Genomic DNA, 16214 nt, shown 5'->3' on the forward strand with positions numbered 1-16214 from the left:
CATCAAAATTTTGTACTATGAAAGTCTAGGCTAAAGTGGCCCCCTCACTCAGCTATGATGATTTCCTAAACAGATGCCTGAAACAAGATTTTTGCTTTAGCAGTTTTCAAACTATTGTACTCTATGACCTGTAATTTAACATCCTCAGTGGACCAATTATAGCAACTGCATTTCAGTGAATATTCTCTCTCATACATTGGCTACAAATGTGCATTAAAATATATTTGGGTTGAACTGACAACTAAATGGAGCTGCTTATGGAATTTGGTTAGGGTTTGGAATTCTCTCTTATAGTAGCCCAGTTCTTCATTTAGATGATCTCAGATACAGGAGTTAGCCAGTTGCTATTCTGTTCCAAATGAGTCCTTCTGTAAGGTTCCACAAGGTTCTGTCTTGCCGTAAAATTGTTTGTGTGCATATGAAGAAGCCAGCCACAGATTGGGAGTGAAGAGTCCTCAAATATGCAGAGGATCTTTCATCTGACCTTGAAGTAGCAATGGGAGTTTTGAATCAGCACCCAAGAATTACCGTAGACAAAACTAGGATGAATCAAAACAAGATAGAAGCAATGACTATCAGAGGCACTTCCAATTATCAAGTGGTGTCAATTCTGGACAGTGTTTTTATTAGGTGATATTTTCTTTGGAAAGCTAAAATGTTCATGGCATCAAAAGGAAGACTTGGGAAATCTGCTGAACTAGAGCCAATTCGGCAAGCTACAATGTCCTGTGCAAAACTCCAAATAAATGCTATGATACAGATATCCATACAGACATGTCAAGGAGCCATGATAGGCTACAGATACATTGCATCTGATTATGCATTCTTGGGATAATTCCTGTGTCTGCCAAAACACCTGGATAAAAACTAGAGAACAGTAGAATTTAAACAAACCTGAAGGTAATCTAATACGGTTTCTGAAATTTATGCATGATTGTCAACACTTTTACAATGTTATACTTTGTTCAGCAAATCCATATTATAATATCCGCAAGATTAAGCAAGTTGTGTCTCCCAAAGGTGCCTGAAAGAAATGAATAAAGTACCTAAGCCCAGAAGCAGCTCATATAAATAGCAGTTTCAGTTTCTAAAACCTACATGGTAGCATTTTCACTCCACTGCAAAACCTCACAGTCCAACTAAATATGTTGCTATATACAGATGTAGATGTCAGTCAAAACATCTCTATGTCAAAAATATCAATAAATCTTCTGAAATGCGAATGACAACGTATGCCTCTGTGACAAAATACAAATATTGAACACACTGTACAGTTAATTGGTGGAAAAGTAACTGGAACATTTCTGATATATTTCCCATGTGTGTGTATTCATTCCTGAGAGAACTCAATATTTTAAAAGGTGGAGAATTTAAGCAACTTGTGGTTTGGGAAATGTTAGTTTCCACAGCAACCAGCATGATTTTCTTTATATAGCATTATAAACAGATGGCAAAAGAGTGGTCTTGTTTGCTTCTTTGCCAAGCATGTCAATAAGAACTGCTGTACTACAGTATTGTATATTTGAATTCTTAAATAATCCAGGTATACTAGTAACAGAATCTACTACTGTAGGCAAATACAATTAAATCTTTACTTTTCACAGATACAATTCTAAAAAAAACCCCAAAAAGCAGCATCACTGCTCACAGTGTTCTTTGGCTAAGCTTTCTAAAAACATTTTCTCACCATTTGGAACATAAATAAACTCTCAACTATAAAATCTTGAAAGTGAATGCTAAAATTACAAATGTAACATTTGCTTCCTATATCTTTTTGTTTCTTAACTGTCCTTAGTTAAATGGCTTCTGAAATTCAAGTTCTCACAATACATCAGTAGAAAGTAAGGAAAGAGTTGTGTGATGAGCTTAAAAAAACAAAAACAAATTAAAGATGTATTTAAAGTATATATATGTTTCAAAATTAACATGGTGATACTTGCTGCATTCAATGTAATTCCAAGCCATGGTTTGGTGTTGACATGAATGAGCAGCAATGACCCTCAAGCTTGTAGATTCAGGTAGGTAGCCGTGTTGGTCTGACGTAGTCAAAATATATATTAAAAAAATAAAAAAATTGTCCAGTAGCACCTTAGAGACCAACTAAGTTTGTTCTTAGTATAAGCTTTTATGTGCATGCACACTTCATCAGATACCAGATGGTCTCTGAAGAAGTGTGCATGCGCACAAAAGCTTATACCAAGAACAAACTTACCGTATTTTTCGCCCTATAAGACGCATTTTCTCCCTCCAAAAATGAAGGGGAAATGTGTGTGCGTCTTATGGGGCGAATGGAGGCTCCTTGGCTTCAGCTATAGCAATGCGAAGCCTCCGAAGCCTGCGCTCCAGAGGCTTCGCGTTGCTTCCGCTGAAGCCAGGAGAGTCTGCTCTTTGAGGCTGGCGGTGGGGGAAAGCAGCGCTTCCCCCATGGCCAGCCCCAGAGGATGGGGGGCAGCGGGAAGGTGCGCAACGCCTTCCTGCTACTCTCCAACCTGGCTTGGAGGCTGTTAGTGGGAGAAAGCAGCGCTTCCCCCATCGCCAGCCCCAGAGGATGGGCGGCAGCGGGAAAGCGTGTGATGCCTTTCCGCTACTCTCCAACCCGGCTTTGAGGCTGGCGGTGGGGTAAAGCAGGCTTTTCCCCAAGGAGGGAGAAGGGACTGACTGGCGGAGTCCGTCCCTTCTCGCGCCTGTGGGCTTTTGCGGGAGATGGGGGAATTCCCCCACCTCCCACAAAAGCAGGCAAAAGCCGTGCGCTCTTTAAAGGGGCTGCGCGGCTTTTCTGGCTTTTCTAGGAGGTGGGGGAATTCCCCCACCTCGTAGAAAAGCCCGTAGGAGCCGTGCAGCCTTTAAAGAGGCGCCGCTCTTGGGGGCTTTTCCCCAAGGAGGGAGAAGGGACTGACTGTCCGAGTCCGTCCCTTCTCCCTCCTGTGGGAGATGGGGAAATTCCACCACCTCCCGCAAAAGCAGGAAGAAGGTTTTGGAGTAGCGCACAGGCTGCGTGCAGCCTGTCCACTGCTCCCAGAGCTGCGGGGGGGGGGGGGATAATTTTTCCCCTTGATTTCCGCCCCTGAAAACTAGGTGCGTCCTATGGCCGGTGCGTCCTATAGGGCGAAAAATACGGTAGTTGGCCTCAAGCTTGTGATTGTTTCATCTCCCACTGATCTCTCATTATACTGCTTTTTTTCTAACAAACATCTAGTTTAACAAACCATAGTTTGCCATTACATATATACCTGCAAACTATTGTTTATTCAACCAGTTTTTCTGTATATTTGCATTTGAAACCAGACCCAAACCATAATTTTCCTCATCCACATGCAATGGCAATTATATTTGCCAAAGAACTGCAAGTCCTTTAAAAAAGCAAAGCATGCAAAGAGAAGAGGAAGAGCATGCAAGTGTGATGCTCGCTGCTGCATGTTCATATAACATCAACCGAGCCTGCATCTGAAACCAGCAATTACTACTAGCAGTATTTCGAACGCTTAATCTATAGCTGGTATTTTAGAAACTTTGGCATATAGGCAGTCTGCCTTCCATCTTTTGCTGCTATCTGAAAGCTAAGGGTAATATTGAATATCAGTCATGGAGTAGACCCGCTACAATCAATTGACTTAAGTCTCAGCAGGGATGCTCTGTCATCCATAGTATTTTTTAACGCTTATTGTGGTTCAAGCCTAGACTTCTTTTATACCTATGTTTTCATCTAACTTGCAATGGTTATATATTGACCCACCAGTAGAAGAATAAGGCATAATCATAAGAACCATTCAAGCTTTTCTGGGGTCTGCATTTTTTTAAATATAACAGGCCCAATGTTGTCTCTTTCTCCTCTGTATTCTTGAAATCTCATCCTGATCTTCTTCATCTGTTACCAGGACAACAAGCACTCTGACACTCCGATCTTGATAGTTGTAGCTTTGCTCCACTGTCTGTTTCACATGCATTAAAATAGTTTCTAATGGTTTACTTTCCTCTATGCCTACATATACACTCCAGATTTCCTTCAAGTAAAAATAAGTGGCAAAGATTTCAGGGGTGAGGGCATACATTTTAGGGAAGCAAAAACTCCAATTTTAAAAAGGAAAATATGTTTAAAATCAGCAATGACTGACAACTAGTATAACCAGAGACCCAGACTTAATGAACAAGAGGTGAATCCACACTAGCACACTGATGCTGTTTTCAAGATTACTTAGAGAAAACTATTTTTGGTAATTAAAAGTTTTCACTAAGTGTTAACTGGGAAGATGGGAAAATGAAAGAATAAAATTATCGAAATGTTTTGTATTTTGCGCTAGTCATGTGAAATTTGCTTATGCAATTTATGAAAAATTCTCCCATTAATATTATATAATTTCTTGGGGAAGAATGATTCCAGAAAGTGTAAGCATGCAGAAGATTACATTTCTAGTGAAATATGATATGCTTTTTCAACATTTTTACAATTTAATTTTATTAATTCTAAGAAGAATTTGAGCCAGTCACTTTAAGTCTGCAATCTTAAATTCTGCAGGACTTACTTGTGAGTAGACATATACTACTCAATACCTGGTTTCCACTTAAATCAATGGGACTGAAAAGTATTTCACTTGGCTCAATCATGCCTCTAGTTTTACTGGTAAAAATCACCACTGATAAATTCTGAACCAACATGCTTGCTTTCAAGGGAAGAAAAGGAAAGAAAGGGGAAATGTGGGAGTCAATAAAGAAGGAACACTAAAAGGATCTGAGGGCAGGTGGCCTATACAATTTATTTTCAAAGCTGCATTAGCACCCTGCAAAGCTGCTTATAAATCATGTGGTTAAACAACATGTGCTGTCCCGATCAATCACTAACATCACTTACCCCATTTGTCATGCTCTAGTCTACGGATATTTCTCTAAATGATGAAATGACTTTAAAATGATGATAATGATGATGATGATGATGATGATGATAATGTTAATAATAATAAACAATGCTGAAAACTTCCATCTTAAAACAGAACTATACACAGCTATTCTGGATACAAAATTTCAGTGTTCTTGCTCCTGACATGTTACTATGTTGATAAATATATCCCTTAATTTACCTTAAAAAAACAAGGGCTTGTCAGTGAGCATGATAGTTACACATTTCTGGAAATATTTAGAGGGGACAACGATGAATCTATGACTAAGCTTGGCATTTAGCAATATTGGAAAGGCTGACTCAGAGGGTGTAATAGCTCAAGAAACAAATCCAACGAGACCTGTTTTACACCTCCGTTCAATATTCAACAGGACTTCAAGAAAAGTTCCTGCACAAAATTCACTTCTGTGGGATGGGTAATGGACACCGATCCTTGCTGATAGATGCATTAACAGGTTAATTCAGCATCTATAAGAGAAGCACTTGACCCAGTAGAAAGACTGCAAAAATATAGAATTGTTATTGTTGGACTGTCTTTTCATTTTACTTTATACAGTACAGGTTATTAGCTCCCCAGCACATAGGAACATTGCTGTACTTTGTGTTTTATGTCATCCTAAATAAAATAAAAAAGGTTTTTAAAAATGAGTTTTTAAGAGACCAGGTCCATTTATAAATTGTTTCCCAAGTAGTTCTGAGAGTGAAATGAGGAGGAAAAACTAGCATCTTGACCTCTAGAAATCCGCCACTTTCCAGCAGCATTTCATGCAAAAGTAGTGGCACTTTCTCCAGCAGTTTATTTAAAAAAAAAACCTCAGCTGGCCCTTCAAATTGGTTTCTGCTTCAGCTAGGAAGGAACAAGAACCGGCTCAAATGCAAGACATGCCACCTTTGTCATTCTGTACCGTTCACTCTTATCAGATAAAAGGGAAGAGGACAGAGACACGTGGCTCGCTAATGCTTTAGGTGCCAGAGGGAAGCATTTGGAAAAATACACAACTGTCCCACCAATTCACAGCACTGGCAGCAAACATCAGTTGCTGTCCAGTCACAACAGATTCAGGGTGGTCAGGGAGCTTTGTAAACTACTGTATTTTCGCTCTATAAGACGCACCCGACCATAAGATGCACCTAGTTTTTAGAGAGGAAAACAATAAAAAAATATTCTGAATCCAATGTTGCTGAAGAGGCTTTGTGTGGCTATCCCTGAAGTACTTAAAAGCTACTTAAATTGCAACATCCAAACCAAGTAGAGTAGGGATGAAGAACCTGTGGCCCTCAAATGTTGTTGGACTACAACTCTTAACCTTCCCTGATCATTGGCCACGTTGGCTGGGACTGATGGGAGCTGGAGCCTAATCCCTGACAGCCACAGATTCACCTTCTGTAAAGTAGAAGGAAGTCATAAACTACTTGTTAATGCAAGTTATGCAGTTTGAGTCACTCTTCAAGTCCTTTGATAGTTTTGCTTCAATATTATGTATTAAATGAAGGTTCTGCTAAAACCTTGTCATTTTTTCTCTGTTGTGTTTACCTCTTGTTCTCTCTGCCTTGAACTTAGATGAGTTCTTTTTGTTATCAAAACCCCCAATATTTTAGAAAGCCTCAGTAAGAAGAATTTGGCATTGAATTTTAAAGACTCCCTCCCCTCAACTGAACATGTTATTTTCCTCCCTCCCTTGGCGTTATAGCCATCTTACTTTAGAGCCAAGAAGAGTTTTACGAAGGTTTTAATAGAAGGTTTCCTAAAATGTACCAGTATGTGCCTCCTTTCCAAATCCTTCATAAGTCATTGAACAAACCAAATCTCTGTGTGAACATGAAAAGGTCATTCAAAACACAGAGCTAGCCAAGGACACAAATTTTGAGCAGGCACCACAAAGTAAAACAAATTTAACTGCTAGGAACAGAATATTTCTTCTTTAGAAGTTTATAACCAGGCCAGGGTTGGAGGAGTGAGGAAGTAAGGGAAAAGTCTGAAATACTGAAAGCCACCTCGGTTACAGAAATCCAGTATCTGCCAGCTGTCATAAGTGATTTGCCTGAAACTCTCCATACAGCATAACAGGCAGCATAATAATAATACAACTGCAAAATTTCAAGCAGCTTTGTTAAATTTGGAAAATCTGTGGGGTGAAAGTGGAATACAAGGCTAAATTAGGCTTATTACAGAATAATTTGCTTCTGCCTTAAAAGCCAAGTGATTTCAGCAATTGGGAATGCCCAAACAAAAGAGTTTCCTGTCTCCAACACTCCAAATTTAAGTCTAGGTTAGCACAGCTATGCATTTGGTGGTCTACTGAAAATGTGGTGATCTTGGGACAGCTATGAAGTGAAACTGTCTGCCATCAGACTCAGAAGACTAGAGCTGTATGGAGATTACCATATTGTCAGTATAGGGGGTGGGGGTGGGAAACTTCTACGATTAAGCCCACTGCAAAGTGTGCTTAAGCTCACTGAAATCAATGTCCTAAGCATATCTAATTCTGTGATGGGCCATACTCCTTAGCACTTTAGTTTATGGGACACTTCCAAGTTTTGAGCAATAATGCTACCTTCAATTTATCTCACTTGAGAAATCTGAAAGTCAATATTACCTATTTCATGGCTGTATTTCAGTTCACACTATTTAAATGACTTAAACAAACTGCAATTACATGAGCTGAAAATAAACACAAAACATATTCTTTTAAATAGCACCATTTCATTTATGTTGTCAGCATAAAATTAAGATAATCTCTTGAAATGTTTTGATGTGGTTTCTAATATATAGCAGTTTTGTTATTCTTGAGTAGTTTTGTATTTTGCTTTTTAAAGCAATAATAACTCATATCTAAGACATCTAGACTGTTTTCAATGATATTTTTAAGCTGTCGTATTATAGCATACACTTGTCACATATCCTTTCCTTACATAGGCTGCAGTCAGCGTCATGAGGGTTGTGTCAAAGAAGTATCTATAGGACACATGAAAGTCAAACATACCATCCTTTTCACACAGCAGAGGTTTCTGCCCCTGCCTGTAACTATACTTACTGTGCTTATATTGAAACAGGTCTTCTCAAACTATCATTAACTTTCTCTTTAGTATAAAAAAATTAAAGCTACCCTAACAACTTCTTTTTTGGACCATTTTCTTAAACAATGGATTCAAACTCAAATTAAAACCTCAATGTTAGCTGTCAGTTTTTTGTCTTTTAGCCTATAAACAAAGGTAGATACTGTTGTGCGGACACCGCCTGAGTAAAGCTAATCACAAATTATGATGGCCTCACCAAGCCAAAGGTGTTTCCTTTTTTAAAAAAGCAAAGCTACAGAGTTCCCCATTTTCAGCCATGGCTCACTGACCAACCTCCTCATGCTTTAAGTTCCCTTTTGCCCATCTTCATGGCTTTGCTATTAGTAAAATGATAGTATGTGACCAAGGCAACTACTCTGGAATATAAACAGTTTTACCTCAAATTGACAGACTATAAAGTGTTTTGTCAAAAACATTTTATGCACCTGACAATCTCAAGCCCACTAGAACAGAGTATAAGCTCTTAACAATCTACCCGAGTAAATCTCATGCAGAGGTGTCTTTCATCACCTGTGGATTGCAACGCCATGTCTCAACTTGCTTCAATATAAAAGCAATATATGTAAACATCATTCTCTCAAGAGGTACAACAGAACAATCAGATACTCTGAATTATGGTGAGGTGGGTGGGAGATGCACAATGCTGCTGTCTGGGAAACGGGGAGAGAGGAGGGAAGCACTTAAGATAAAATGAAAATAAAAACAGCAGAAAGAAAAAGAGATGTACATGCCTGCCAGAACTTCTGGAAACACTAGAATCTGGGTCATCAGTCACATATGGAGACAGCCAATGAACTCATGATGGGGCCTTGCGTTACCTCTACCACACACACCACCATATACAAAAATGGCACCATCACAGCACCCCCAGTGGCACACTCAGCAGTAGCCCCAGTATAGCAACTCCCCTAGTATCACTATAAGCAGAGATTCAAATTTTCTAGCACACCAAACAAGAGGAAGAAAATCACATACAACACAGCACCTATATAGCTGCATGGTCAGGACGCCTGTAAAGTGCACACGGAGCAGTCAAGCAATGAAGACATCACCTTCAAAACACTTTAATGTTTGTTTCAAGTAAATTGATGGAAAACATCATTAAAGACAAAATTATCAAGTGTATACAAGGACACGTCTTGCTAAAGAGAAATCAGCTTAACTTCTACAAAGGTACACCCTGTCTCACTAATCCATTTGAGACTATCAACAAACTTGTGGAAAGGGTCAGCATGTAGACATTGTTTACTTGAAAGCTTTTGATATGGTTCCTTACTGCACACTCCTGAGCAAACACATCAATCACAAGTTAATTGGAAATGTTCTCTTATGGACTTGGAACAGGTTAAAGAGCAAGAAGCAGAGAACTCGAGGCATGCAAATACAGTCGTACCTTGGAAATCTAATTGAATCCGTTCCGGAAGTCCATTCAACTTACAAAACATTTGTAAACCAAAACACGGCTTCTGATTGGCTGCAGGAAGCTCCTGCAGCCAATGGGAAGCCATGGAAGCCCCGTCAGATGTTCGGCTTCCAAAAATAGTTCGCAAACCAGAACAGACACTTCGGTGTTTGCGGCGTTTGGGAGCCAAAACGTTCAAGAACTAAGCTGTTCAAAAACCAAGGTACAGCTGTAGTGGAGTCCCAAAGGATCTGTTATGAGACCAATGCTTTTTAACATGTTCATAAAGGATCTAGAATTAGGAGGAGGCAGTGAGGTAGCCAAGTTTGCTGACGACACAAATATATTCTGGGGTGGAGGGATTAAAAACAAAAAGGACCTCTTTAAAGTGGGAAAATGGTCACTAAAAGATCAATGAGGTTCAGTGTATACAACGTTAAGTGATGTATGCTGGAAGAGGAAAAAATTATCAGTTTTTAAACCAGTATATGCCGTGCATTTTTGCCAGCAGAACAATTCTACTAATGGAATGTTATACTGACATATCTGTGATGTTCTGCCAGGATTATATGTCATATTGGTGGGCTATCTGACAATATACTGCCTCTAAATTTGATTATTTTAGCTGAAACAGTTCTCATTTGTTCAAATTGGTCTCTCTAGAAAAGTATTAATTATGTCTGGAGATATTCTGAGAACAATACAAATAAATAGCTTTGAATAGCTATTAAAGAACAGCAAAAACAAACATATCTACCCTACACTACTTAAATTCCAAGTTTTCTCTCTTAGAAGAGTGCTGTAATATTACAATAACTATCAAACTTTTCCACAACTGTTGAAGGATGTTAATAAATCAAACCAATCTCTTCTGAAAAGTATTGTTATCTTGGAAATAGCTATAAAACTACATCACATAATCTTATATGACTTGTCCAAGACCATAATAACCATTGTAATGAAATGAAAACAGCAGACCAGAGTATCAAGCAATGCTCCTATAAATGACCAGTTTTTAGTCAGCACCAGAAACAGCGAAGGAAATTCACTGTGATGATCAGCCAATTAAACAAGCAGGAGGGTCCAAATCCCTAATCTGTTGTGCCAGACAGCATGTGGATGCGGTGGAGATGTCAGCAGGGCAACCCTGTCAATGAGAAGCATCCCAACGTGCCTACCCAAACACTGGTCGGCTGAAGCTACTGCTAGCTGTATCCCTGCTGGAAACTGCCAGTGGGAAACCCAGAAAACAAGGTGTTTCAGGACTGGGACATGATCCAGGGGATCCTGAGTTTGTCCTGTTACTATCTTGTGATGGCAGTGGGCTTGATCCAAGCATCTTCCCCTGGAAGCCTCTTTAGTTCGAGAGCTGGTGCAGTCAATTGATATTTTTCCTTGAACCCACCCCCTAACCTTTTACTTGACCAGCATGAGTGGAAGGCCACGGATGAGGTGATGGTGATACTTCAACAAGCCCTATTGCTTCCAGCCTAGGGTTTGGATTGCCCCCATAACTGTTTTATCAACCATCTCTCAATTGATGAAGTGTAAATAAATCTGCATACTACAAAAATCTCCAAAACAAGTAGCTTCTTAAGAAGTTGAAGGAATAAACAAAAGCCATCAGTCAATGTCAAACAGAATGCCTTTAAATGCTTGCTTCCTGTGAAGTATTACAGCAGAGCTTTCCAACTATGTGTTGCGACATGTTAAGCATGTCAACTGCAGTGTGTAGGTGTGTTGCACGAACACTCCTTGTGCTCCTTTCAGGGCTAGAAAGGGGTTAGTTTAACCTCTGGTTTGCTGAGTTACTGTGTCATGAGTTACTCTGTCATGTCATGTCTACAAAGTGTGTCACCAACATGAAAAGTTTGGAAAGCTCTGTATTACAGTAACAAACAATAACCAAGATAGTCTCCTTCACCACCAAGGTCCTTAATTTATAGTCTCTACCAGTTAAAAATGGCCCTCATTAAATTATTTCATTTGGTGCTCATTAGCTAAAAAAGAATTTCATATGGAGTTTCTTGAAAAAACTATATCCCCATGAGCCCTCTGCACAAAAACCAGGAACATTCCTATCTTTAAGTGAGTGTTCACATCTTGGCCTAAAACAACTCTCTTCATCAAACTTCTACTCATATAGAAAGTCCCCGTTTCGATTCTTGCCATCTTTGGATTTCTTTTCTTCCTAATAGTTTTTTATTGATTTGTTCTGAAATATCAACAATATCAACAACAACAAACAATTCAAACTAAATATTCAACATAAAGCCGCCTCTGGGTTTGTTGTTTTAAAGAAAGGCTTCAGGCAGCAGGGCTGCATAATCTAGACAATGCTGACGGACCAATGGTCTGACTCCACACCAGGCAGCACCCTACAGGTCAAAGAAGAGAATCCTGGGGTTTCGCAGCACCAGAAGAAGTGCTGTGATAGGAAACGTGACTGGGCAATTGAAGCGAGTAAGAGTAAGTATGCCTCCCATTTACCTGGCTTGCAGGAGTGGACGGTTGTGTACGAGAAAAGTGACAGCCAACTCGGTGCCCAATGCTTCAGAGGCCCCTAGGGGAGCTTACCTGGCCGTGTTGAGCAACGGGTGCCTGGTCCCCACCAGTTTGCGCACCTGCATGGCGATGTTGCTCAGCTCGTCGCTCAAGAGGCAGCGGAGGCTCAGGAAGGAGGTCGGGTAGCCCACGATCTTCTCGGCTTCGGAGACCACTTTGCTCCAGTGGGAAGCGGACGAGGGAGAGCCGGAGAAGAGGCACCGCCGCTGCCTCCCCTCCGCTCCCAACTGCGGGAGGCTCCTCCGCAAACAGCCTCGAGCCAAGGGCAGCAGCAACGCGGAGCGCAGCATCTCGGCTCCCCTTCGGGACGCCTCTTTCGGAGGAGCCCAAGGCAACCACGCGGGCCCTTCTCCGACTGCCCCGAGCTCTTGCCTCCCGCGAACTCCGGGGCGGGACCCAGCGCAGCTGCTCCCTCCCCTCGGTCCAGGCCCAGCAAAAACCGCCTAAGGGCCTGCGCCTCCTTCCCGTCCCATGAGGCGCCTCGCAACGGTTCAAACGCCGCGCGCGCTCCGCATCCCTCTCCCAGCTTCCTTTTCTACCTCACGGTAGAAAAGCCGAAAACACTACTTTTCTTTCTTCCGGTTCTGTTTTGGCAAAACCCTCTGAATCCGGTGGCTGGAAAGGAGCTCGGCAACCCCTCTAAGTAGCTTCCCCGACACACAGCCCACAAGCCGCTTTCATGGAGGCAGCCATCTTAAGTGTCGTAAAAGAAAGGCTGGGAAGATGCGGACCTCGTTGCTTTTGCGCTGCTTCTTTGCTTTGCGGCATCGGCTGCCGGGAGGGAGGGGCAGTACCTGGAGGGAGCGGAGGAGCAGAGTTGTTAGAGCAACGCGGGAGACGGGAAAGGCGCGGGCGAGCCGCTTCCTTGCTTTTCCAACACGCTTCCAAATGCAGCGTAAAAAAATTCTCGAGTCCCAAGCCATCATAATAATAGTAATAATTTATTATTTATACCCCGCCCATCTGACTGGGTTTCCCCAGCCACTCTGGGCGGCTTCCAACAGAATATTAAAATACAATAGTCTAGTAAACATTAAAAGCTTCCCTAAACAGGGCTGCCTTCAGGGCTGCAGCCAGAGAGACTGCGGAGGTCCAGCGACACCAGAGCTAACCTAACCAAATCACCAAATACACGACTAGATTCGCAGGAACCACAATCTGATACCCACTCAGGGCCATGAATGTTACACAGGAAAAATGACCCAAAATTCCAACTAGTAAATAAATAAATACATAAATAAAAGTCATGTGACTAGATGTAGCTACACAATGCAACTTAAAATGTGCCCAGAAACCACATCCGCGTACCTGTTCGAGGCCGTTCTGAACTTGCCAAACAAATCAGATTCACCAGTCGCATGAAACAGATGGGATTGATGCAGTCTGGCCACAAAAAGTTCACAGAAAAGCTGTTCCGATACTTGATCCAGACCATATACAGTAATTTGGAAAAGTGACCCAGAACACCAACTTCCAAACCAAATTCACCCGTCATGCATGAGTAGATGGGATCCATGCCATAAGGCACAAAATATCCACAGAATCCACATTCTGGAACCCATTCCAGGCAATAAATATCATTAAACAACAGCCCATAACATGAACTCCTGAACAATCCAGATAAATGATTTGCACAACTCACAATGGGCAATACGGAAATGGTGCAGCAACAAATCTTTCACAGAAACCATACTCCAATACCAATTTCAGGAAAGGAATAGTATCATAAAAAATGGCCCAGAACATCAATTTCTAACCTATCCAAACAAACTAAATTCACTAGTCCTATTGGACTTAGTAAGCATGATGGAATATGCCACAAAAACCACATAGAAACCACATTACAATCCCCATTCTGTGCAATAATAGATATTTTTTTATTTTAAAAAATTACGTGGAACAAAAATGTCTGAGCTATCCAAATTATTGAAATAAAAAAATCTAACTGGACCAGATGGGAATGATGCAGTAAGCCACAAAACAGTGGCAGAAACCAGATTCAGGAGCCTGGTCTAGGCTAAAAGGCTTAATCCAGGAAAACAGCCCAAAATGCTAACTTCCAAGTTAGATAAAACTTCAGTAGAAACCATGTTCCAATGCTACTTCAGGGCAATAACTCAGGTGTTTTGTTATTTAATTTTGTTTTACACAACTTTTAGAAGACATTAGAAGGCAGCCCTGTATTGGGAGGTTTTTAACATTTGATGTTTTTAATTATGTTTTTAGATATGCTGTAAGCCACCCAAAGTGGCTGGGGAAACCCAGAAAGGGGTATAAATAATTAAACCAAGAGTTTTTTCCCAGCCGGAACTCACCGGAACTGCATTCTGGTACTTCTTTGGTGAGTTCTGGAACCTCTTTGGTGAGTTCCGGCACCTCTGTAGCGTTTTGGCACAGGGACACATCACTCAGGAATGTGTAACAGAGGCTGCAGGTGGCACGGCATTCTGTGTTGCACAATGGAGTCTGTGGGTAGCACCTTGGGTGGGCGCTCCTCCGGCGCCTCTTTTGCTAGAAAAAAAGCCCTGATTATTATTATTATTATTATTAAAGAACAGGCTGGAATATACATACATACACTAGTCATACATTTCTAGGTGGAGTTGAAACATTTGTTGTTCGCATCTGTCTGTCTTGAGAGAACAATGAAATGCAACTTGCAGGGTGAATTCAAATCACAATTTTGCTGCAGTAGCAGCACCAGTGTGACCTCTCCAGGGCGCAAGCCTGGGCAGTGTGTATGGAGGGCCCAGACTGCCCAGATGACAAGAGCCCCCCTCTCAGCCTCCCTGATGTGGTCCAAAGGAAAGCCGAACCATACTTTGGGCACCAGTTTGGCTATAGGAGTTGCCGGAAGGAGGCTTATAAGATGCCATCCAATCTCCACTCTGGATTTGTGTAGGGTTTACTCTTTATCTTTTTATTCTCCCACAAGGCAGTGGGGTCAGATTTTTCCTCAGGATTTCCTCCCAAAGCCTTTCTCACAAATAAGTATAGCCGCAAGGCAGTGGAGGTTTAGGATCAGAGTTTTCATTCTCCTACATTGACCACCTTCTCAGGTTGGTGGGCCCCATCTGCCCCTCATTTCCCTCTACAGCACATGCAGAAACTGCCTTCTTGTCCGTTAGGGTGCCACTGAAATTTGAGACCCAAAAGTCCACCACTGCCCTTCTCTGTCCTCAATCCAGGCAAGCAAAAGGCATTATCAGAGTTCAAGGACACATTCCAGACAGCCAAAAACACTTGGGATACAAAGCAAGACAAGTGAGAAGTGTGGCCTGGGAAGAGAGCTCTGAGGGCTAGATAGGCCTGGAAGGTCACATTTGGCCCCTAGGCCTGAGGTTTCCCTCCACTGATACACACATAAGCACAATAAACAATTATTTACAAATATCTTATTTAGTCATCTTCAGTACAGCCTGATCCAAATATCCATAATACTGGCTCAGCCTGGGATCATCATGCAGGTGTTGATTCAGCACTCCATAGAGGTAGGTAGGATACCAACCTATCCTTCTAGTCATGCCGTTGTAATGGGGAGATGGAAAGACCCTATCCAAGATTTCATGGTGAATAAATAGGGGTGGAAGGAAGAACAAGCAATATCACAACAGCAAAGGGGAAAAAACTTAGCTCAGTATTCCCAGAAAATATGAAGCATGCATATATAAGACCAACTAGAAGGTAGTAATTCTTAGGCCATTTCCTTTTTACTGTAATCAATTTTATTCCATTAATAGCAAGATTATTATTTTTTTACATTACACATACATTTACGCACACCCATACACACAAATTTGAACTGATAGATTTATTTTCTAAAACTCATACAATTAATTCAATAGGAGTTCTTGTGACAGTCTTAGATATAACACATATAATTTTACACTGGGGGCGGCGGGAGGGGGGGGGTTTGAGACAGCTAGTTGGTAAATGTTCTGGCTCCCACACTCAGTCACAGTACTCAGACTCTGGACTCGATTATTCCCAAAGGCTTTATTCCAGAAGTCAGTACACGGTTAAATCATAGATCAGGTTACAGGCTACACAGTTCATGAGTTCAAAAGCAGAGCTGTAAGATATATGGCTAGGCACAAACTAAGAAGTCGTCCTAACACCTGAAATGCACCCTGGCTTTTTTTTTTAAGAACGTGGTGACCAGTCTTTTGTGCTGTTCTCATCTCAAGCAATGGGATTGGGCAAGCAAGCAGGAACTCCTGCAGGTGTGGTGGTGCTTGTTCTGGTGCACCCAACAGTGTATCCTTGGGAACAGTCCCT

The 16214-nt window shown here is 41.4% G+C and overlaps 1 protein-coding gene across 1 annotated transcript in view; it reads right to left on the minus strand.

Annotated features, from left to right (window-relative positions):
- The window catches only part of PDSS2 (decaprenyl diphosphate synthase subunit 2), a 76084-nt gene extending 63064 nt beyond the window's left edge, over positions 1 to 13020 (minus strand). Inside the window, exon 1 of the mRNA XM_083731426.1 lies at positions 11949 to 13020. Coding sequence (XP_083587552.1) covers positions 11949 to 12226 — 278 coding nt within the window. The 5' untranslated portion in view covers positions 12227 to 13020. The remainder of the gene's footprint in view (positions 1 to 11948) is intronic.
- Positions 13021 to 16214: the final 3194 nt, after the last annotated feature.

This window comes from Podarcis gaigeae (assembly GCF_964106915.1).
Source record: "Podarcis gaigeae genome assembly, chromosome: 3".
Classification (NCBI taxonomy): Eukaryota; Metazoa; Chordata; class Lepidosauria; order Squamata; family Lacertidae; genus Podarcis; species Podarcis gaigeae.